Here is a 24846-nt window from a genome sequence, read left to right as displayed (position 1 = left end):
TCATCATCTACCATCTAGTTTAATTCTTGTTCAATAACTCTTTTACCAACAAATTCGATGTATGCATCAGGCTCAACAATCGTGACATCAACCAACATGCCAAAACTAGTAGTTACTGCACTAGATGTTGGAGATGTAAGAATTGGAATGCAGTGTCCCCTTTTTGGGACATTAAAAAGTCAATTAAATAATTAAGTTTTAAGCTGTTAAATTATATCAAAGTTAATGAGAACTTAATTTAATTATTTAATAGAGTAATTAAAGTGACTTTTTATGTCAACAAAGAATAATAAAATGAGTCACTTTATTATTATTATTTCCCATTTGCAAAACTAAATTTAAAAGTGAGGGAAATATGAAAGGGCTTCTGGAAGCTTCTCGTGGAGTCTTTATAAAAGGCAATTTGGGGCTTCATTTTGGACATGCTTACGGATTTTGATTTGAGGAATTTGTCTAATGCTTTGCATTAGCTGAATCTTTGAGGATGCAAACCTTCAGCAGATTGATAGAAGGGCTGGACGAAACCCTAGTTCTTCTTGGGAGCGGATTCGTGACAGAGTCTTCCTCCGAAGACAAATTTGTATGTCTTCCTCCGAAGACAAATTTGTAAGGATCAATTTTGTTTCAGAAATAAGATATTTGCAGATATTAATAATCAATATTGCCTGATATTATCTTCCGATGAATATTTTTATGATTTGGAGCTGACTGCTTGTGGGCTTGAGCAAGTTATAAATTCTATATTGGTTTGCTGTATTTTGAATTGTTCTATTTTCCATAAGAGTATGTGCGATTCTGAATAATTTTTTATAAAGTCGTGGAGTTGATATCTTGGTGAATAAGGTTTAATTGTGAATGTCGTGAATTGGAATCTAATATAATTTGCTCACTCTTCCTATGGTGCCAATCATTATATCACTTGAGAGCGATTGCCTTTGTGGAAGAATATATTTTATAAGAAGACTTGGTGTGGAACCCGATGTATTTTTGGAACCGCTTTCCTAAGGTTAGATATTGAGAAATAAAGAATTCATCTCAAAGGAAACATTAGCGCCCAATATTTCCATCAAACCATATTATTTGTGCCACTAGAAGGAAGTTATATATTGTCATGGAATCATATAGTCAAATATTTGATTGATGGTCATTGTTCCAAATCACCCAGTCACGGGTTGTGTGTGCAACTCTCCAGCATCCATTGGAGTGAGCCAACTATTGAAGGAAGTAGAGTCTGGGAGTTCATGGTTATAATATAAGGCTGAACATCTATATGGGTTCTAGAATCGGTGGTAGTATTCAGGTTTGTGTGGCAAGAGTTATTCGCACAACTTTAGGAACTGGACGCATACCCATGTTCTTTATCCATGCCAATTCCTTTAGTATCACAAGACTTTGAGACGAAGCACAACCCTTGTTTGGAATAGTTCTAAATTCCCTGCGAATGATTAGGTGCCTCACGACTTCCAAGGCAGGCACTATATCTTTGTATCGGTACACTAACCAAACTATAGCGGCTGAGCCATTCCCTTCATGAGCTTATCGATCCCTTTGTGATTCTGATGCAATACTACTATGAGATGAGTAGGTGCAATCTGTTTCCTATGATTTATTAATGAGGGTATTGTAAACTTCATTGTTTATTGAATAGATTATATTATAGTGCTCTGCATTCCAAGTGTTTGACGAAATGTCAAACAACAAAAACTAAAAAAATTGGCCAGATTTAGCTAGGACCTTGTAGTGGTATTAGAGGCAAAATCCTGCCAGCTTTTGGAATGTTGAGGTTGTTTACAAAAATTGAGGAAAGGTAGATGTTAGAGATGATTATAGAAATGGAAGAACAGGAAAATGAAATTGCTGCCACTAAAATTGCCAAGTGGTATAACAAATATCAAAAGAGGAATAATCTTCTGACATTTTAGGAATATCGAAATTTTTCAAGGTTGACTATTCTTGTGAATGAGGAGGTTATCATAATTTTTGATGAATATTTAAGTGAGCCTAAGGAGGTTAAGGCTATCGAATCTTTTGATAGGTATTACATAAGAAAAAGAAAAGAAATGAATTTTGAATCAAAATCTCAATCAGAGTCAAAAGAAGGGCAAGTTCAAGAGGGATTTGATTCTTAAGCATGATGAATTAAGTATTAAAAACAAGTTAGAAATTGAAATGAATGAGAAGAGTAAGGAGTTGCAGCTAGGAGGAACATTCTTGAAAGAAAAAAAACATAGAAGTCACCATTGAAGAAAGGATGGAGAAGAAAGAGGAAACTTTTACTTGCAGCTTGCAGACTACAAATGAACATGGAAAAGACAAAATTCAGCTATCATGTCTAGAAGTTTGGACTTCTACCCAAGAATGTGGAAGCTCTAAGGAAGATAAAGCCATGTTCGCATGTTCACTCGCCACAAGAGGATATGAACAAGCAAGAAGCAACAATTACAGCCTCAAGTGAGGAGCGCATGGGTCTTCATGGCAGCCACAAGGTGGAGGAAGATGCCTTCATGGAGTTTGCAAACCCTACTCTGATTGACCAGCTACATGGGAATGTGGATTCCATCTATATTCCTTCGCATAAGACATCTCTACAATTCATTGGTTAGAAATCATCTTGTGATAATGCATGGTCATGTAGTGAGATAGATTTCACTGGTCTCATTCATATGCTTGCAATGGAGGATTGCTTGCTGAAGTTATATGAGGCATTTTTCTTTAGAGAGCTGATTGTAGGGACGAGAAGATGCTGATTGCAGGGACGAGAAGATTGCCTACCCATAGGGTTTTACAGTATGATAATGTTTGGTTCGTCATGATGATTTCACCATGGTTGTGGTTGGAGGCAAAAAACACATTTGGAATGGTAAGGCAGCATATGACTTTCAGCATCAGAGGTTAGAGCTTGTTGAAGATAACAAAGACACTTCAGGAGATCATAATTTTGATTTCTTTAATACATTCAGTAGTCCACTAATAACACATGAGCAATGCATCGAGGACAACCAAGTATGGGTCAATAAACACATTATAGAAGTTGAAAACATTGTTTGCCCACCATCTGATTTCATGACAGCAAGTAAAGATGTAATGTCCCCTTCTCAATAGGAAGTAACCAGTGGCCCATTAGCCTATTCCAGAAACCCGTAGGTTGACTGGGATGAGGAATTAGGGTTTCCTAATTTTGTGGAGTTCTGCAAGAGCAAATTGATGATGATCTGGTAGGGATTCTTCGATTCTCATTGTGGATTCCTTATGGGTTTTTTGAGAACTTTACAGAGGTATAACATGCATCTTGTCCTGAAGTGGTTTCTGAACTTACTATTTTTAGTAAGTTGGTGGCAGTTGACTGGATTTTGAGGTTTTACTAGGTTTTCTGAGCTCATTCTCAGGGTTCAATGAGCATGTTTTTCGGAGTTGTTTTCATGACAGGCAGTGCTATTTTTGGCAGTCTTGAGCTGAGCTCCAATCCAGTTTAGATTAGTGTTTTCTGCACTTCAGTTCACATGGTTGATTTGGCACCGATCAGTGGTTGATTTATAATTGCTTAATTAAATATTATTAATTTATCCTAAAGTTTGATATTTAATTATTTCACTGATTATTTTTGGGTGGAACGATTTAGGAGGAAAAAATAATATCATTTATCCTAAGTCATATTTTATTTCCTAAGTCAGGTATTGGCGTCAAAATGCATATATTTGATGTATTTAGTATTTTTTATGTTGCAAGTGTATGCCTTGGGAAATGTGCTTGAGCAAGTTATAAATTCTATATTGGTCTACCGTATTTTGAATTGTTCTATTTTCCATAAGCGTATGTGTGATTTTGAATAATTTTATAATGTCGTGGAGTTGATATCTTGGTGAATAAGATTTAATTGTGAATGTCGTGAATTGGAATCAAATATAATTTGCCCGCTCTTCCTATTGTGCCAAGCATTATATCACTTGAGAGCGATTGCCTTTGCAGAAGAATATATTTTTTAATAAGACTTGGTGTGGAACTTGATGTATTTTTGAAACCACTTTCCGAAGGTTAGATATTGAGAAATAAAGAATTCATCTCAAAGGAAACATTAGCGCCCAATATTTCCATCAAACAATATTATTTTGTGCCGCTAGAAGGAAGTTATATATTGCTGTGGAATCATATATTCAAATATTTGATTGGTGGTCATTGTTCAAAATCACCTAGACACGAGTTGTGTGCACAACTCTCAAGCATCCATTGGAGTGAGCCGGTTATTGAAGGAAGTAGAGTTTGGGAGTTCGTGGTTATAAATTATAATATAAGGTTGAACATCTATACGGGTTCCAGAATCTGTGGTAGTATTCAGGTTTGTGTGGCAAGAGTTATTTGCACAGCTTTAGGAACTTGATGCATACCCATGTTCTTTAACCATGCCAATCCCTTCAGTATCACATTACTGCACGACCCTTGTTTGGAACAGTTCTAAATTCCCTCCAAATGATTAGGTTTCCTGCGACTTCTAACGCATGCACTATATCTTTGTATAGGTACTAACCAAACTATAGCGGCTGAGTCATTCCCTTCATGAATTTATCGATTCCTCTGTGATTCTGATGCAATACTACTGTGAGATGATCAAGTGCAATCTATTTCCTATGGTTTATTAATGAGGATATTGTAAACATCATTGTTTATTAAATAGATTATATTGCAGAATCCAGGAACTTTTTGATTACTGTTGCTGTTCTTGAAAGATTTAATTCTCAGTTTATGCTTGAATGTCAATATCTATCTATCTATCTATCTATCTATCTATATGGAATATATGGTAAATATTTTCTTCTTTTGATGTGTATGCAACATAGCAACTATTTTATTCATTTGTGTTATAAGCTAAAACATCCTTCTCGCATGCACACTTTTGCAGAAGCACATATGAGAATTAATGAAAGAAAATTCTCAATAGCACACTGTATTAAACAACTTGTTTTTTCACCCACTACTGAGTCCATACTACCTCCCACGAACTGAAAATCTGAACTCCATGTGCAATAGTAGTACCATTAATTTATTTTGTTTCTATAATTTCTTCCTTTCCTAGATTAAGTGCTCTTTATTAATTCTACATTAGTGTAATAGGGGATTATGGCTAGGTTGTAAATTAAGAAAGAACACTTATTTTGTACATAAAGACAAAATTATGTACAATGCATACATATAATACAACTACCAAATCAAGAATATAACATATGGAATCTTAAATTATTATAGCCTTGAAAAGTTCTTATTTTGAGAACTCTCTTAATCATCAACATAGATGTTCCTATAGAGTCTAGTTTCGAGACTCGCCACGACTTGCTTGGACTTGGCAAATCTCAAGCTAGGTGACCCTGGGTGAGTCCTAGGGGCCCAGGCTCGGGCTCGTCTGAGTCCAGAGCATGACTCACCGAGACTTAGGACTTGTGGACTCAGTTTGGACCCAACCGGTTCCGATGCCCAAACTCGGCCAGTGTCATTTTTTTTAAATCTAAAAAAATAACAAAAACATATCATTTTTGACATTTTTTTTCAAAAAAAATTGCATCCAAAAACCCTAAAATGCCCCTAAAAAGATCATTTCACTCAAAGCAAAGATCATTTTTCACTCTTCACTCTCTTTTTTCTCACATTTAACACCTTGTCTGTAAATGATGTTCAATTTACATTCAATATGCAAGTTATAATTCTATTATCTAATTTTGTATTATTTAATTTCTTATTGTATATATCTAACTATCTTCTTGCTTGTGGCAGATGAGAGGAGCATTTAATATTTTCTATGTCCTATCTCAAGAATGCTACTTACTATAAGTATATGACAAAGAAGGCACGGTCAAGCAATGCCTTGATCGGTCATGACCGATCAAGACATTACTTGATCGTACCTTTTTGTTTATACTAACAAAAGCATGTTACGGTAAATGCCAATCGGTGATTATAACCGAAGTTCATCGGTGTATTAACCCAACACTAACAACCGATAGTATATTGGTGGCTGTCAATGCTAACAGTCGATAGTTATCGGTGTGTTAGCCTTGACAACCGATAACTATCAGTGTAGACTAACACACCGATAACTATCGATGACTAATACATTGCCACCCGATATGCATTCCGATAACCCGATATATATTATATGCGCTCTGATATAATATTATATGTAACCCGATATAATATATATTCAATTCGGTATATATTAATCGGTGTCATCATTATTTATGTTTAATTGATATTCATCTAAATACTGGATTCATTAGATAGATGAACATGAGGAAGATACATAGTGTGTTTATCAATAGATTGCCCATATGCAAATATAGAATGGCTATCAAGGATAAATTAATTGCTTGATGGTTTTATCATAGTTATCGATATGATAAATGATTGAATGAGAGACTTCATTTATCTCTCATTCAATCATTTATCTTACCAAAGCTATTATGCATTAACATTGTCCAACTTATCGTTGCTACCCCTCAAACTCATTAGCTTCTCCACTCTCAAACCCCCACTAGTTAGTGGGACCTACCTTAGATGCCTTCATAGGAGGGATGCAGGCTCCTTTGAGCCATAGACTTCTAGCTATTTTTTTGATATTTTTTTGTAACATTTGATGTCATGGATTTCATATTCCTTGAGTTTTGTATACATTTGACAATATTTAAATATCTAAGTGTGCTATTTCCTTAAACTATAATTTGCATTTATAATTATGTGATCGATGTATACTTGTGTATGTGATTAAATTAGCTTCTACTCAATAATGTTATTGTGTCTTTAAGGTTTATTTAATAAAGGGTACATGAAACAAGTTTTAGATTCTTAAAAATCTCTAAATTTCTTGGGTTTTTCACTTGTTGAGTCTGTGCTGAGCTTTTTTGTTGAGTTTTGAGTCGAGTCACCCTCGTTGAGTCTCTGCCAAGTTTGAGTCTCGTTTCTATGCTATAGACTTTGGCCAACAAGTGCATTGATTGGAAGCAACTGCCCATGTATGACCAGCATTGCCATATAAAAAATAAATGAAGTCCTATTCCTATTCACATCTCAAGGACTTGAAATTATTTCTATGTAATCATAAATATCTTATTCACTACATCCCTACAAAAAGATTTCTCAATCTCTGGATACAAGCATATAAGAAAGAATCTCTATTTGAACTTCAATAACATACACGCATAACATGCTTTTCAGAAATTACCTCTCTACGGTCTTATATAAAAAATAGTTGGTAGAAGGTTACTGTGTTTGGTTTTGTTGTGATCATACACACACCCCGTCATGGACAGGGGACCCCCTAATTTTTGTCTGCCCGCATGAGAGAGATGGATGCCTTTGCAAATGCCTTTCAAACCTCAAAGCCAAATCACTCGAAAACGAAAAAATCGTTCAGATTCAAAATCGGCCAAATAGACCAAAATGCGAATTGCAAAGTCTGAAATCTCCCAAAATATTCAAAAGGGGGGCGAAATAGAAGGTAGGTGTCAAAAGGCCTTAGAGACCGAAAACTCAAAACTTTAAAATCAACCAAGTGGGCTGAAATACAAGCAAAGTTCACAAATTCACCCAAAAGCCCGAAGTTGAAGACTTAAGAGAGGACAAAACAAAATCGCCTAACAAGTTGGAGACTCAAAACTTGCAAAACGTTTAATTTCGTCAAAAATCTTGCATCAATCAAAATCGCGAATTCTTTTCTAGAAGGTCGAACATCTCCAAAATCGCACATTTCGTGTTTGTGGGCCAAAAATGGTGAAAGACGTAAGTCCACAAGATAACCTTTTAAGCCGAAATTGTCAAAGTCTACAACAAATCGCACAAATGTCCCCATTTGCCCGAAAAACTTAAAAGGTGGAAATCGCACATTTTGGTTGGTCTTTAGGGCCAAAAAACTCCAAACCTCAAAACACTTCATTTGGCCCGAAAATCGTGAACTTTTACAAGACAAAATCGGCTAAATGGCCCATGGTGCAGAGGAAAAATGTAAATCGACCCCCTATGCCGAAATTAGAACAAGGAAACATTTCAACCAAATGGGCCGAAATTCAAAAATATAAGTTCGGCAAAAAATCTCTCAAAATGGCCTCTAAACCCAAAAAACCACTTAAAAATCTCAAATCTTCATCTAAGCCGAAAAGCACAAAAGTTCCTTCGAAAATTGCGATTTACCTATTTACCCAAAAAATGACAGAAGGCAGACAATCGCGCAATAGAGGCCATTGGCCGAAAATCGCCAAGTCTGCAAAATCGGCCCATAAGCCGAAAATGACTAACCATCTCGCCTAATCACGAATTTGGACAAAGGGTCATGATTTGCAAAATGCTCAAGAAGCCCGACCTCACAAATAGCCTTAATCATCCTGAAAATCATTAGTGAAGGGCGAGATATGAATGTCGTAGAGCTAGAATAAAATCATGCGATTTTTTTTCTGAATTTCTTAGGGCCCAAGATGAAGGGGGTGGCGTGATGAGTTTGCATAGGCAAAAAATCGCTCAAATGATCCAATCAACTCGAAAATCAAACAACTTTCAAAATCTCCTCACAGGCCGAAAAAGGATAAATGCGTTTGAAGTCTGCTAAAAGGCCTAAATAGCCGAAAAAGACACAAGTTTAAAAGTTCGCAAAATAGGCTTATGAGTCGAAAGGTTAAAAGAGTTGTCGGCGTTATTTGGTCATTTTGGAAGCAAGTTAGTAAACCAAAAAGCTTTAGTGGATTTGAAAAACCCCAAACCTCATAAAGGATCGAATTCCATGTTTGAAGAGGGGCATGTAAAAGATACATCTCACAAAGAGCTTCTCAAGCGCAAACTCCACCGAGGTGAAACCTGACATGGCTAAATTTAATATTTGTCAAATTAATTTAATTAATTTTTCAAATTAATTAAATTAATTTTTCAAATTAATTATTAAAGGTGAAATTGATTGTTTGCAGGACGTCATCGGAAAGAACCAGGAGTGCGAGACTTAACACAAGATCGAAGCCAGGCACTGGAAGTGAGCAAAGAAGATGCAGGAGCACGAGATTGGAACCAAACATTGGGAAGCATGCCACTGGATGACAAGTTAAAGTCCATCATTGAGACCAAAGACCAAAGAACACGTAGGAGCACTCCAAATGTGCGTCCTTAGAAGAATATACTGCTGGATTCAATTCCAGAATTTCAGCTTTGAAAACTGAAATTGTTTAATGTAAAACTGCTTGTGGGTCCCGCGCAAGATATTTTGAAACAAAGTGGGGAGCAAGTTAGTTGCGGTCACCTATTTCCAACTACCGGATAGACCCAAATTAAATCCAGACAGTGATAGGTAGTTGAGATTGTGGTTGAAAGGATAACTAAGAATTAAGTGGGTATGGGCAGCCTTATTTTGTGGGATAAATCAGGACCCTTGGATGCAGTCCATCCTTGCCTCCAGTTTAAATTGTAAATCTATAAAAGGCAGGGGCCTTTCTTGTGTAAAGGGTTAGAGATTTTTGTTAGATAGTTAGACTCTAGTTAGGCTGTTAGATTTCAGTTAGAATAGGTTAGATTGTAGAAGGTTAAATTTTAGTAGTAGCACAGAGATGCTACAAAAATTGTTGTAATGGCAACTGAAGCAAATATATGAATATTGAAATATGGTGTTTATTGTCTTTGTTTTCTTCTGTTTGCATGGTTTCTTTCAGCATTTTAGATAGATCTTCTTGTTTTGGGTGTGCAGGTATTTGATGGATTTAGGCTCATACCATTGAGGATATACTGATTGTATGTTCTTGTGTATGGTTAGTCTGAGCCCTTTAATTGCATTTAGTTCAATTGCAGGTGTCCGTCTGAGCTGCGCCAGAATTGGGTGCTTAGCCATGCATTTGCAATTTGAAAATCTTCCAAGTCCCTTTGAAGATTGCACCGTTCTTGCGAGGTTGTGAGCCATTCTGGCCTAGTAGGGATTGGTTATGTTGAATCCGTTTACCCGCATACCAGTCTTGTTAATTTTAGGTTTCTTGAACCCTTCTCTTTTGCTTTTATTTCCCAGTCCGAGAATTGCAACAGACCAGCGTGTTGCAAAACATAAGGCCCCTTGTGCTCCCAGCAAAACACATCGATCACTGAGTTATCCTGCAGTCAAGAACTGACATTTGTAACCTTGAGGTTGTCCCCTTTGATTAACTAAAACAGCATTAGGGATTCCTTATACAAGAGAGAATAGGATACTCGGCGAGATCATTCTATTCTGCATTGGCCGATAGAGTTGCAGCAATGCGATTTTAGCCACGTCAATAGGTTTGTGGAAGAGACTATATAAATTTTACATACTTGATCCATAACATTATAGAGCCGCCAAGTCCCAATTATGGTTCTTGCCTTGTTGCATTTAGCAAACTATATGGCTTTGCCATTGTTATTTTCATTAGATTTGTTTAGTTTCAAGGTCATAGCAGATAAGTGCAGTTTTTCTGCTTTCCTCTGTTTGTTGTAATTAATTTGAGTTCTTGATTGAATCCAACTGGTTGATTTACCTACAGTTCTGGTTCCTTCAGGTAAATCTTTTTTGCTGGTTTATTTTTGTACTATAGAGCATAAGGTCTGTGATTATGGTTATCATGGTAAAATGGTTGCAACTTGCAAGGTCAACTTAATTAGAATGAAAGTGGAGTTAGCACAGATCTGGATCATGTTTGATGCTTTTTTCTTCTTGTTCTTGCTGGCACTCAAATCGGGTTGGTCAAACTCTCTTGCTGGGTATGCAGAGGTAAGACTATAAGGTTTTTACTTTCAGTGTTGGGATGATTGCTCATGCAGACAGTTGTTATCATCAGGCCACTGTGAGCACCTGGCTTCTACCAATGGGTGGATACATCTTGCTGGAGGAGTTTTTTGTACACAAGCTTTAAATTTGATCATGCTTAGAAGCACAGTGTTAGTGTTTGGATCCCTGAGCTGTACCAGCTCAAAATTAACATTTAATAGAAGCATGTTAAGAGAGTGAAGGAGGTGTCACTTATTAAAAGTTGATGCATGCCTATTTGAGTTTCATGAAGCATGTTGCATTTTGCAAAAGTATCTTGTTGCCTTTTTAATCTGATTTTGTTATCACAATTACCTCTTATTTGTATTTCTTGCAAGAGTATTTTACAAGAAAAATGTGCTTCTCTTTCTATGCCTGAAATTGCTAGACAACTTGTTTGTGTGTGCAGTGGTCATCTTTCTTGGGATAAGATTGTGCGGTATACACAATTGTGTAAGAGATATGTATCGCGCTATGTTGCTTGCTTAGAAGCTAATCCCGATCGAACAATTATTGATGATGATAAAGAGATTCAAGAACTTGACTGTGAACTTGAAATCGAAGTCATTTTACAATGGAGGTATTCTATGATATTTGTGGAATTCTCTAAACTTTCGGAATTCTCCAAACTGATTGGTTTCATATAAGAGAACCAAAATTATTCTGACAAGCAGTATAATAATGGTTTGAGTCATTTATAAAATTTATTACTTCTCGTTTGTGAAGATTATATTTTGAATTTGTACTGGAAATATGCAGAATGCTGGCTCACAATTTTGTAGAGCGGACTATTGGGAGAGATGTGAAGAAGCGGAAACAAAAAAGCTGGTGGCAATTTGGCAGGTTAGTTATTTAATTTATTTCTTCCTGATCAGTTTTTACCAAATACTCATGCTTGACATTTCTTCATCTCTCTTTCCAGGGGTGCACAAAACAGTAAGAATAGTAATGGAAATGAAACCAGGAACTTAACCGAAGAGGAAATGAAACAATTGAATGAACTTATTGGTTACAAGGAGCATACAGAGAGTCCCTTCTTTCCAAGTCAGGGAAAACTGAATGTAATTCATACTCTTCTTGAGGTTCATATGCAGCACAATGCGTCAAAGTTGATAATTGATGGGCACAATCTTACTGAACTATCTTGTGAAGGACTTCATTGCTCAGTGAAACTGTACCCAGATACTAAAATTTTCGATGTAAAGCTGCAGTCCTACCAGCTAGGATCTCCTGAGGGGCTTCTTGTTGAGGTTGTATTAGGTTTTACAATTATTTTCTGGAACTACCTTGTAATTATTCTTTATAAATGATTGTTAACTTAACACGAAATTCATCTACCAATTTTGAAAAGTGAGGCTGTCCTGCTTTCCTTCCAGAGTGCAACGGAAGAAGAGTCGCTCAATGCAACATTTTCGTATATGCCTTTTGATAGGCAGGTAGATTGGAGCTTATCTGCCAAAGCTTCCCCTTGTTACATGACTGTACGTTTTCTTGACCCCAGGCTTCTAAATGATATAGATTTCTTATTTTAATTTTAGCTGCCAACCATTGGGAAAATTTACTTTGACGTAATTCTATGTGTGACATTCTTATGTATCAGTATTTGAAGGCTGCCATTGACCGGATTACAAGATTTTTTGAAAGTAGCAGTGCTGTCAGTCAAATTGTTGCATTAGAGACAGCAGCTGCTGTACAGGTCAGCCAATTATCTTATACTTTAATCTGTATGGATGCAATAGTTTTTATTCTCAGGCATTCTGAATTTCTGTTGCTTATTTTCAATGTAACAGATGACTTTAAATGAAGTAAAGCGCAGTGCTCAAGAACAATTGAGCAAAGCATTACAGGACCGTTCCAGGTAATTTAGCATTTTGTTTTCTGAGATATTTAAAATTTTTAATCAAAATGTCCAGAATAATTAATTCATATTCAGACTAACTTAAGCCAGGTGATGAATTTTGCAGTATGTAATTACTTTAGTTCAGTGATGGAATTTGAAGTATGGGCTAACTTGCACAAAATTTTATAGATGAGGTTGATGGGTGGATATGTTTCATGGATGGTTGGTGAGTTGGATAGCTAAGCAGGGATGCCAGGAGAGCGGCAGGTGGAAGAAAAATTGTTAAGGAACTTAGAAAGCTGGATAGCTATGAAGTTATTATAAGTTTGATAGCTTGTTCATTTACTAAGATTGTTAGTTAAGTTTTAATAGTAACTCCTTGGAACCCTTTTTTGTCATAAGTCAAAGTCTTTATCATTAAATATTTATTATGACCTACCTTATTGAAATACAATCACAGTTCACTCATAGTTGACTATGAGACTATCAAACTGCCTCTGACTTACAGCTGAATCCGAATCATATATATTTCTATATCTCAGTACGTACTTGTTTGTGGGTAATCCTTCTAAAAGGATCCAAAGAAAACAACAGAAATTTGAATTTATTTTATTTTTTTGAAGTTTTTGAACCAACACGTTTAAGAGAAAAACCCTCTTAAGGCCCAGTAGCTTTTAGGATTATTGATGCTGAAAGATAGGAAAGCAGTAATGTTTTGGTATGGGACAGTTAGATGATGTTATTGAATGATAAATTACAAGCATTAACCATAATTACTTTTTATATAGAATGTTTATAATTTAGACCACTTGCCAAAGGGGGCCCATCTATCAAAGTTGGTGTTATGACCAATTTAGTTAATTTTGGTGATAATCTCTAAATATAGGGGTACCAAACAATTGTTGTTACTTACTTTCAGCTTGGATTTGTGGTTTGGGCAGCATACCACTGTATAGTTGTGACTACCATGCTAGACTTCAAGAGGTTCAAATTGAGAAGGATGATGGTAACTTTCTAAAAAACTATCTGAATGGTGCAAAGAAATCAGAGTATTGGAAAACCAATTTCAGAGAAGCTTGCTGATTACTTGCAAATAATTGTTGCTCGGTTGGCTAGAGGAATAAAGGAGGTTTTCGTTGTGGATGTGTTGCAGCAAAGAACATCAAGCAGGAGTTATAAACCTCCGAAGTTGGTTTGGGATACTGGAGTCATGTTGATTTGTGATTGATTAAATGTTTGAGATTGACAATTGCTTGAGGACAAGAAATTTTGGGGAGGGTGGATTGTAATGTACCCATTTTATACAAATATTGTTTCGTGAGCTTTGTCCAGTTTTTGAGTTTTCTTGTAAGCTTCTAGGTGTGCAGGGGACAACTCTAAACTTCTTGGAGGATGCAGGTTTAGTAATTCAGGATTTTTATTTCTGGCAATGAGCCTAATTAGCAATGTGGATTGCAATGACACTTTTAGAAGTGTTTTCGAGAACTCTTGGGGTGTTGTCCAAACTTCTTGGAGAGCACCTCTATTTTTGGTAACTCTTGGAGTTGGCACCAGTCTTTATCCCACTACTTAAGTTTCATCATGACATGATCAGAATTGAATTCCGGAGTCTTGGTAGTGCTTTCTGCAACTCAGGTGGAATATTTAAAATATACAGTCAAGTTTCTAATGTTTAATGAGAAAATATTTTCTCAACTGTTATGTTTAATTAAAGATGCTTATTTCCTCTCAAAGTGGATGCCTAGAGAAAAAAGTGGGGGACTTGCACATGAAAAGTTATTTTATATTTCAAATATTTTTTCGTTGGAAAATGAATTATTTTATTTTCAAATTGTTTTTTTTCCATCCAAAGCTATAAAAGTAGGTTGAGGGGATTCATTTTGCATGTGCTAAAGTTAATTTTGTTATGTTGTTGGATTGAATCTACAAGTTGTTCTTAAATCTTTTGAGGACAAAAACCCTCGCTAGATTTCTAGTTTTGGATTTGAAAGATAATCCTTAGCTAAACGGTGTGATTTCATTCAAGAATCACCTTTGGACTTTGAGAAGAGTTTATTGTTTGGATTTCATGATGAAGGTTTTTAATGTGTTCTAAGTTGTATTTTTGGGGGGTTTAGCATTACTTTCAAAGCTTTTATTTGGTGTTTTTGAAGTGATTCTAGATGGTGTTCTAAGCTGTTTGTACAACTCTTCTAGAGTAGGCTATACCACTTATATATGTAGGTAAATGTTGTTGATAGGGTTTGAAATCAATTGAGGTTGTGAATATTGTGATTTTCATAGAAGGTCAACTCTCTTTGAGGTAGTTTTAGGCTTGTACATAGATTGCACAATTTCCTAGAAGGATCGCACCACATACAATGAGAACCTAGAGCATGCAGTGAGAAGTTGGAGGCAAAGTGCTATGCATTAATGGTAGCTTCTTTGTTCTTTGGGTGCGCCCAAATCAATGGAAGCTGGCTGGAGAAGAGAATGACTAAAATTTTGATGTTTGCTTTACCTTAAGGGGGCCATATAGTTTGTTAGGTTGGTTGTATCTACCAAGGTTGAAAAACTCGGACTCGGCAATGACTCGGCAAGCCCAAATTTTTTTAAAAACTCGGGACTCGCCAAAACTTGGGAAAAAACTCGGCAATACTCGGCAACTTTATCGAACATTTTGAAAATACAATTTTTTTTAAATATTATTCAAAAACACACATTTACACCAAATTTGTATAACATATATTGATTTCCATGATATATAAATCAAAGTTTGAGTTAAATACATAGCATAAACCAAAAAACAAGTGCAACATGTGAATTAGAGTATTGTATATGACAATATACGTATTAAAACATATATAGGACATTTATATATTTTATTTATATACTCTAATTCACATGTATTAGGATATTTATTAATACGTTTTAACTTTTAATATGTATATAATACCCACAGTAACATATATAAGACATTTATTAGGAGTACGACATTTATTAATACGTTCTAATATAGGACATTTTATATATTTTATTTCTATAGGTATTATAATAACCACAGTAACATATATAGGACATTTATTAATAAGGTATTATATGCGTATGTTACTGTGGGCATTATATACGTATTATATATGACAAAAACAATGTCATATATAATCCTTAAAACGTATTACAAAAAAAATGTCATATATAATCCTTCAAACCGAAACGTATTACCCAGTGGGCCAGTATATTAATACGGATATGAAATCGATATATAACCTGCAATCATGCCTGCAATATAGCCCTCGTCCCTTGGATTTTCATCTGCAATCTTGCCCTAGTCGCGCATTTTTTTCATGCGTCGTGCTTGCAATCGCGTCGTTTTTTTTCCTCTCGTCGCGACTTGAAATGAAATAAAATTGACCCCTTTTAGGTTTTTTTCGACTTTAACACTTTCGTATTAATTTTCCCACCGTTTTTTTGCCCGCGTTTTGGCGATTATCGGCGATTTTTGCAGGATAAACTCGCTGCGATTTTTAATAAAACCCGTCTGCGAGTATATCCGCGAGTGACTCGCGGCCAACTAGGGCTCGCGAGTACTCGTGGGTTTTCCATATACTCGCAGAGTTTTTCATCACTATCTACTGATTCAAGAGTATGATAGAATCGATATAGTTTAAAAATCATTTTTAGATTGGAGTATCCTTCCAGCTGATTTGGAGTGAGTTAGGAGTTGAGTGGTGAAGGGTTATCATCTTGTGCATTTGGAGTGTTGGGTGGGTCAATGTGTCCTCTTTCAAAGTTTCTAGAGCTATACCAGCATTGATCTCAGTTTGATATACAACAACTATTAATTCTTGTAACGTCGGTTGTACAATTTCATAATTCCGATGCATGGATTAATTACATGTTAACATATATGTTAATAGATAAACTATTAGTATATACGCTAACAATAAATAATAAATAAAATCTAAATCGAATTATGGTGTTTGCCACCGGTCACACCCTTTCATGTTAACGGGCTATGATTAAGCGATTCATAATCGTGTTCCTCACGATCAACGATGATCTTAATGATGTTAACGTGTTGGGTTATCATGAGTGGTACATACGGGAGAGATGTGTCTTCCTATGTGGGAAGACATATCTCTTCACTACGTACCCCCTCATTCACATATATTTAACACGCATACAATGAGGAGGAACACAATACCAAAATCGATAAGTGTTGTGCATCCTTCCAGTTACACTATAGCAGTTCAAGTTTGACTTCAGATTATATATTCATCCCTTCTATCCTCTTGATCACAGAATTTGAATAAACTTAACATGGTATCAGAGCTAAGTTAAGGAAGATCAAATTAAATTCTGTAATGATCATATAGACTTTCACCCGGCTCTTAGTAGATCACATTCCTATAGACTTTCACCCAGCTCTTAGTAGATCTCATGGTGACTGCATCTCTATCCGGTGGGAGTCCTGCTGTTCTGCATCCACATAGGGTACTGGTGACCTGTACATCCTTCTCCTCCTGTGTTGATGTGATTTAGATAAAACTCCGCCTCTTCATCACAATCAACAGCTCAACATCTTGCCCACTCACAGATGTCATCATTTACCGGTTGTTATATCATACCGGTCTCTTGTCCATATCTTCTACACAAGTCAAACACTAACTTGTGTACCGATGACTCCAATGGTCATTGTACTGAATGACATTTTCTCCCCTACGGTGAACTGCAACACTAGGTGACATCAAAGATATCACATCCGGTATGCATCCATGACAGAGTTGCACATACATCCCTTATACCGGTTGACATCAATGACAACACAATGCCAACACTCTCATCACCAATGTCTTCCAATGTCAGGGAAAGGTCCCCCAACCGCTTTTTGGTTGTTTCTAATAGTACGAAAAAAACTTGGCCCTCAACACACGAGCCATCATTGCCAGTTGCGCTTTATTCAGCAAGTTTCTTCTGTCGTCGTCGACGTTCTGCTTGTTGTTCGAACCTCAGCGTCCTCGTGGGTGCCTTGTGTGCGTCTTCTTCCTGTCCCTTTGACACACGGTTTCTATCCTTATTCAACGTCATGGGCATCAATTCCTTCTTATCATTGGGTTAAAGGTTCGTCAACGGCTTTAGTCACGTTACTCCTCTCGTCGACTCCTTTCCTCAAATTGCTGCAAAATTTGTTGCCGACAAGTCTCGCGGTTGGTTTTTTCTCGGCGAGTTTGGAGAGCAAGGAATGCTTGTGCAACAAGCTAGGCAAGTTGTTCATCAACCGGTTTACGGCCGGACTTACGCCAAGGGCACTCCACACTGCGCTCTTAGGGACGTCCTCAGCTGTGGCATCCCTCCATATGTAAGTTTCGATGGATGCCTATAGGATGCAGGTGAAATCCCTTGTCTGTGCTCCCTCTCTTTCGAACAACTCTGTCGGCTCTTCCTTGGGATTGCTACTTGTCCCCTCGCGCACTGGTTGCCCCATTATCATTGTGCCATGTAGTATGTTCTCGTCATTGCAAGTTCAATTTGGGAACAACGACAAATGTTTTCCCCCGAGGGGTGTGTGTGTATTCAGTAGTGCATAACAGTACATAAACGTAGGAAATGTGACAGTTACTGAAATTTTCATGATATTTACAATTTAATGGAAAATTCAAGTACCTAGGCAAAGATTATAGTCATATAGTGAATTTTAGAAAAATCTTTCAATTGTTTTTCAATTCATTACATTTTATACAGTTGAAAAGATAACGAGAAGTAATCTACAGAATAAATTTTCTCTCACACAAGACCGTGAGAGTGATCCTTATTTTCTTATGCAAAGGAGAAGAAGTGAATTAAACAAAGCAAATGCATAGATGAGATAAGAAAGGAACCAGCCATTACCTAGGGGTATATGGCTGGCATAAGTCTGCTCTCGAAGTTGTAGGTCTGTGTTTTCGACATCTTTCCTCTTCCAGTCTCTTCCTTGTCCTGAAAAAGTCAAAAAGTGAAGTAGGTTAGATCAAAAGATCTAAGCAATGACTATATGCCTACTAATCTTGCCTATACATTTGCATTATCTAATCAAGATCCTTTTTTGACAGAAAAATGAACATCTTGGAAGACAAATAAGAAAAGGTCATTCTCGTTGCTTGGAGAATTAGTGTTCTTTCTAACTGTTTGTTTAATGTGCAGAGACAGGTAGAGGAATTCCAGATTTCAGAGGTTTTATTATGAGTGGGATTAAATGAGGCTCCCACAAGGGTTGAGCCCAGCTCATTTAAACCATATGATTGTTCTGAGTGTACTTGCAGGTATATACAGTAAGCATAAGATGGTGTAAAGGCAGCCATGGAGATGTAGAAGGAGAGCCTAAGTTTTGGAGTCTGAAGGAATATGCCAAGCAATTGTCAATATTGCAAATGGAAAGGAAAACCACATCTATACTGGAAGCATAAGGTTAATCTGAAGCTATGGTAGTCAATTCTAATGCAACAGTAAAGGGAATTAGAATGCTTTTAGAATCTTTTCAAAAGTATGCAGTGCGATGGAGTGTCAGGTCACAACTCTGCCAACAAACATTTCAAGTCCAGGCAGTTCACTACTGGGATCAAATGAAAGGTTGACAATCATAAACAATCTGATAAAGAAGCTGCTATGGAATCTGTAAGTGGATCTCCAAAATCAAAGTAACATTAAAGGGTAGCCAAAGGCATAGGGGTCCTGGGTGTCCCGTAAAATTAACAAAAGTCTCTCAGCAAGAGACTTTCATTGACAAAAGAACCAATGTTACCGCCGACAATAAACACTGCTTCTGCGGAGATGGTGACAGATGTTGGTGCAAAAATGTACAAGGTGAATGTAAATTTCAGACTTGCTCACTATGATGGTAAGAATCTTCAGCATAAATTACCTACTCATCCATCTAGTGAACTAATGACAACAAGGATGAATTGCTCCAAAAAGTTGAAGCTGGTGATTCGTCTAGTTTGGTGAAAAATTCATCTATTGAACCAGGAAAAATGTAAAAAAAAAAAAGGGTTATATTGGGCAAGGAAAAATTCCATTTGAGAAATTGGAATGCTGAGAAAACTCATTGTAAGTTTGATGGATGACTGTAGAACAGATCATGTCCTGGCAAGTTCTCTAGGCTTTTCCAAAACTGGTAAAATGAATGAAGGTGACATGGAAAGAGGTATGAAAATGAAATTGAACTGTCAGACAGTGGAGAATAGTGTTGAGGATAGCTCATTCTCTGATAATTTGGGCTCTGAGCTCTCTTCCTATTTGGGGACATTTGTAAAGGAAAAAGAAACACTTGATGCAAATACAGTATCGAAAACTATAAAAGTAGATGGGTTACATGAACTTGTAGTGTTAGTAGAGGAATTCGAATTTGAAGAGGCTGCAGAGAAGAAAGAGGTTGAACAAAAAATAAAATAAAATTGTTCAAGTGAGTAATAGTACAAATGAAGAAGCATATAGTGACAAGAAGAAACTTCTGTGTAAAGTATTCAATGAAAAGTTTTAAGCCAACTGGAGATTCAAAAGTCAAAACCCCAAAATTCCTTTTAGAAGCAGATATACGTGAAAATTACAGAGTTTCCTTTCAGAAAATTGCAGAAATCTCATTCATGGCGAAGATATACCCAACATATTATATGGATTTTTCTCAGAAAATGTAAAAACTACATATAGCTCTAAAATTTCCTTTCAGAAAAAGTGCAGAGATAACACAAAATGACAACCCATTAACATTTTTGCGCTATGAAGATTTACATAAATTTCGTGTAGAAATATGTAGAGATTTCTTTTTCCAGAAAATGCAAACGAAATATCACTAATAGAGCTCGTGCCAAACAAAATGCCAAAGTTCGCAGTTTGAAACTTTGAAAATACCTCTCATTTTCTGCAAAAATGGAGCAATGTTGTGGTTTATAATGAAAACCCTATAATTTCCAACGCATGGAGCAGACCAGTTATGTCCCAGATAACTGATGTATTGAGCAAAGTCAATTAGCAGTCCATATTCCCCATCTCCCTGTCCAAACCCTAGCAACTCAGTGGGATACCTCTTCAGCGGTGGAAAAACTTGCAATGCAAAATGAATATTAACTTTAGGTTTTCATCGTTATATTCCCCTCTATCTTGCTATTTCCCGTTTTAATGGGATCGCATTTTTGTAATACAAGGTGATTAATACCTAGTGGTCGAGTTCCAAACTCCCACTTATGTGTTATAATAAGTCTTTGCCTAGCCATGGGGAGGCTTTAAAACCCTTAAGTCTTTCTAAGACTTATAAAATTTAAAGGATGTAAATTAATTTTTATATTTATTAATTATATTAATGTTGAAAAATTATCATTTTCTAGCAACATTAATACAATTAATAAATATTCAAATTAATTATTTTGCATATATTAGAATTTCCTAAAAATATTCTTAAAAGGAAATTGAATTTTGTGCATCTTTTAAACTTTAGGATTCAATACCTTTCATCCATAGACACATGAAAATGTAAAACGAATAGTTTTAATTGGATAATCTATAAATCCAATTAATATTTGTTATTTGTCTTTAAAATTATTCCCAATATGCATATGGAGGGAAAATATTGAATCCTAAAGAGGTGAAGTTATCTCAAGAATTTGGGGTCGAATTTGAGCTTGAAATGCAGTTATCCATGAGTTTGAGCTAGTTCTCCAGTAGTTAAAGCTTGATTTTGAGTATTTCATGGGTCAACCTTCAGTTGACCAAGAGTTTACACCTGATTTCACACAATTATGCAAAGTTTGAAGCCTTTTTGTGGGGGTTTCTTTCCCTACTCGAATTTGGAGATATTTTTGACTTGGAGATCACTCAAGGAGACTTTCAGTTGAGTACCAGTCATCTTATCCTTGCCTTTGGAAGGCTTTTTGCATAAAGGAAGGAAGGATTTCAGTTTGAAGGGGTTTTGGATTTTTTCTCAAGCCTAGCTGAGTTTTCTTTCTTGTAACCCATTTCCAGTTCTGACAGTTTATTTCAATAAAAATATCAGTTTATGCCTTCTCATTTTCGGAGTTATTTTTCATTGTGTGATTGAGAGTAATTTTCATTTTTGTGTTATTTATCAAATAACCTTTCTTGAAGTTTCTGTCTCATGCATGAATCACAGGTCATGCATTGTGATTTATCAATTTAATTGTTTGTGAAAGTCATTTCCTTTCAATTTTCTAAGCAATGATCCTTTGCATGAAACACTTTTGTGATATGAATTCAGAGATGTTATATGTGTAAAATAGGTGGATTTAGAAGAGTTTTTCTGTCATTTTTCAGATCATATGGTGTATCACCCTATTTAGTTTTCCTTTTATTTTTTCCTCTTATCTTCATTTATTCCCTCTCCCTTTTCTCCAGAAACTGTTCTTCAAGGTCTTGTTAGAGTAGGTGATCCATCATTATCAGGAACCGGCCTATCCGGAGGTCCAATCATAATAATAGTTTACCCACAGACTAATAATTGTTCCCATGTTATCCCAAAGTGCTAGGTTTTAATAGCTTAGTTTTCGGGTGCACTTTTGGGCCTTAACAGTGACAGTATACAACAATGGAAGTAAACAGAAGAACTCATATGTCTGTATTCATTAATGCCAAATGCCAGTACATTCAAAACATAACTTTCTTCGCCAATATCTACACACTGAAATAGGAAACCAAGTACACATATATATGTGTCGGTACAGGTTGTCCAGTGGAAACTGTCGACAACTGTCACGTAACCACTGACCCTTAACATAGGTAACATTCTAATTACAATATGACATAATTACCCGACAACACTGTTAGAATTCAGCACCCTTACTCGACTTTTACACACCAGAGTTCAATCCAACTCATTGATTACTCAACATTAGATACTACTGATCCACTAGATTACTGACAAATAATTATGCTTTAATATCTTATCAATTGACATTAACGGTCTCTAATGATCTTCATGGGAATGTGATACATAGACCCCAGCCAACTACTGTATTATTGACTTTGATTGACCCAATTGTCTACATGAGTTTCCATTTATTTACATCTTCAATTTTTTGATCAGCTAAATCGGTTTTCTACTGAATTATAATAGAAGAACATTTTAGATAATATTTAGATTAGTATCTTTCATATTTATACATTACGGATCTACATCTACAGAATGATGAGATTACTTCATTAGGTCTTGCGACCCTATTTCTAAGGTTAACCAGTTACCTGATTGCAATGCTTTTCATAATGATTTAATCTGGTTTATCAAGTATAATAACTATTGGTATTATTGCATACAATGTTTATCTGCCATGCGGCTTAAATGTTCTCTCTAGATTAAGTTCATTAACAAATAGGGAACTTTGAATTTTCTACCGTGTGATGCCGTGAACAGGGTATATAGGCAGTCTTAAATATTCTTTTCTCAAATCCTCTTTTAAAGATAGATAGACTTATCTCTAAGTAATGTGCTATCTAAGCATATGCTAGCTTGAAAATTCGAAGCATAACAAAATGATTAAGCTGAAACAGTATTGACTCTATGATAACCATCTTCTAAGGATAGTGATTTTTTTTTCATTTTGTAATCCATTCAATTACCCAATGTTGGCGCAATACAAATGAACATACACAATCAAACTATTGCCAAAATGAGGTTCAGACTAACCACATTGCAATTTGCAATCAACAAACTACAAATGTTATGAACCAAGGAATTCATCAAATATCTTCACATTTCTCCATTACAATCAATGAACTTCAAGTAAAACTTGAGAAATAGAAACCATGCAAAATGTTGAAACAACACACAAAGATCCACCTTATCCTCAATGAAAATTATGTATTTATTAGAAAAATATGGTGAACCTCAAATGATTGGTAAAAAAAATGACAGACAGCTACACAATCCTAGTTTAAGCTCATGAATTATCTTTTTTAAAACTTAAATTTAATTTTAGGCTAACCACTGATTGAAACAATTAGCCAATCAGATTTAGTATCAATTATGATGGAGGAGTATTATTTCTTAGCTTTGTCATCTTGATAAGAATATAAAAGATAATGGAATTAGGAGGAACCCCAAAGCTGACATTCAGAGCATAAGCCCTTAAGTCTTCTTTTATCTTAGTAAAATTTTTAGTTCACCTAATGTTTCATTTAGTTTTGGAATGGAGTTGGGCATCTTGTGAATATTCAAGATCATTTTTATCCCCAAGTCAGTCTTTTGATAAGGAAATGGTTTCCAAAATTTATACACCTTTTTGAACCCCCTGAATGTGATTGTTACGCTTGGTTCTTTTGATATTGATCATGTACAAGAGCTTTGAACTTGATGAACTGTATCAAATTCATTTTCAATTTTCTATGAATTCTTCAATTTTTTTACTTTAGTAGTTTTTACATGACCATAAAAATGTTTGTGCATTCTGTTTTTTTTTGGAACTTACAGAATCATTATTCCTGTGTCACAGGTTTTCCTTGAATTTGGATATTGCTGCCCCTAAGATCGCAATACCCACTGAATTTTGTCCTGATGGCACACAGGAGACTAGACTTCTACTTGATTTGGGCTACTTCACACTTAATACAGAGGTGGATTTTGTCATTTTGCCATAGTAGTACTCTTGTATTCAGTAGGAATAAGTTCATTTGTTTAATTGAAACTTCTGACTGGAACATGGCTATTCTATGAAGGAAATGAATGGATTAGAAGATCTTGAGGAAAAAGAGATATATATGCAATTCAAGCTAGGATTAAAGGATATATCAGCTTTCTTGGTTGATGGTGATTATGACTGGAGAGAAAAGTCTAAGCAGAGATTAACCGTGAAGAGTCAAGGGTCTGAAAATTGTGTGTGTCTACCTGTTCTGGATGAATGTGCCATCTTTCTATCCTTACAACAGGTACTTCATATGCTTTTATTTTATTTAGTAGAATAATAGAATTATTTCTAAGTAAAACTACCCTAAACTTTTACATTCTAGACATTTTAGCATTTTTATTTTTCTTTAATATATTTTTCATTCATTGCAGATTCGAGTTCCTCATCCTCTATACCCAGCTACGAGGCTTGCTGTGAGATTACCTTCTTTAGGTTTTCAATTTTCACCTTCTCGTTATCATCGTTTGATGCAAGTTGCTGCATTATTCCAAAATGATAAAACTTCAAACTCTGTTCGTCCTTGGTATCCAACCGATTTTGATGGTTATTTATCTGTCCTTGCTTGGAAGGTACTTTTATTAATTTATTTTTTATTTCAT

General features: G+C 35.7%; 1 protein-coding gene across 2 annotated transcripts in view; it reads left to right on the top strand.

Annotated features, from left to right (window-relative positions):
• LOC131078906 (uncharacterized) overlaps positions 1–24846 on the top strand; it is a 336457-nt gene that overhangs the window by 28467 nt on the left and 283144 nt on the right. For both annotated transcript variants that reach the window (XM_058016735.2, XM_058016736.2), the window contains exons 10-18: positions 11175–11345; positions 11525–11608; positions 11688–12015; positions 12142–12246; positions 12366–12461; positions 12556–12623; positions 24056–24176; positions 24279–24488; positions 24619–24816. In XM_058016735.2, coding sequence (XP_057872718.2) covers positions 11175–11345; positions 11525–11608; positions 11688–12015; positions 12142–12246; positions 12366–12461; positions 12556–12623; positions 24056–24176; positions 24279–24488; positions 24619–24816 — 1381 coding nt within the window. The remainder of the gene's footprint in view (positions 1–11174; positions 11346–11524; positions 11609–11687; positions 12016–12141; positions 12247–12365; positions 12462–12555; positions 12624–24055; positions 24177–24278; positions 24489–24618; positions 24817–24846) is intronic.

This window comes from Cryptomeria japonica, chromosome 2 (genome assembly GCF_030272615.1).
Source record: "Cryptomeria japonica chromosome 2, Sugi_1.0, whole genome shotgun sequence".
Classification (NCBI taxonomy): Eukaryota; Viridiplantae; Streptophyta; class Pinopsida; order Cupressales; family Cupressaceae; genus Cryptomeria; species Cryptomeria japonica.
This window is presented reverse-complemented; position numbering and strand designations above follow the sequence as displayed.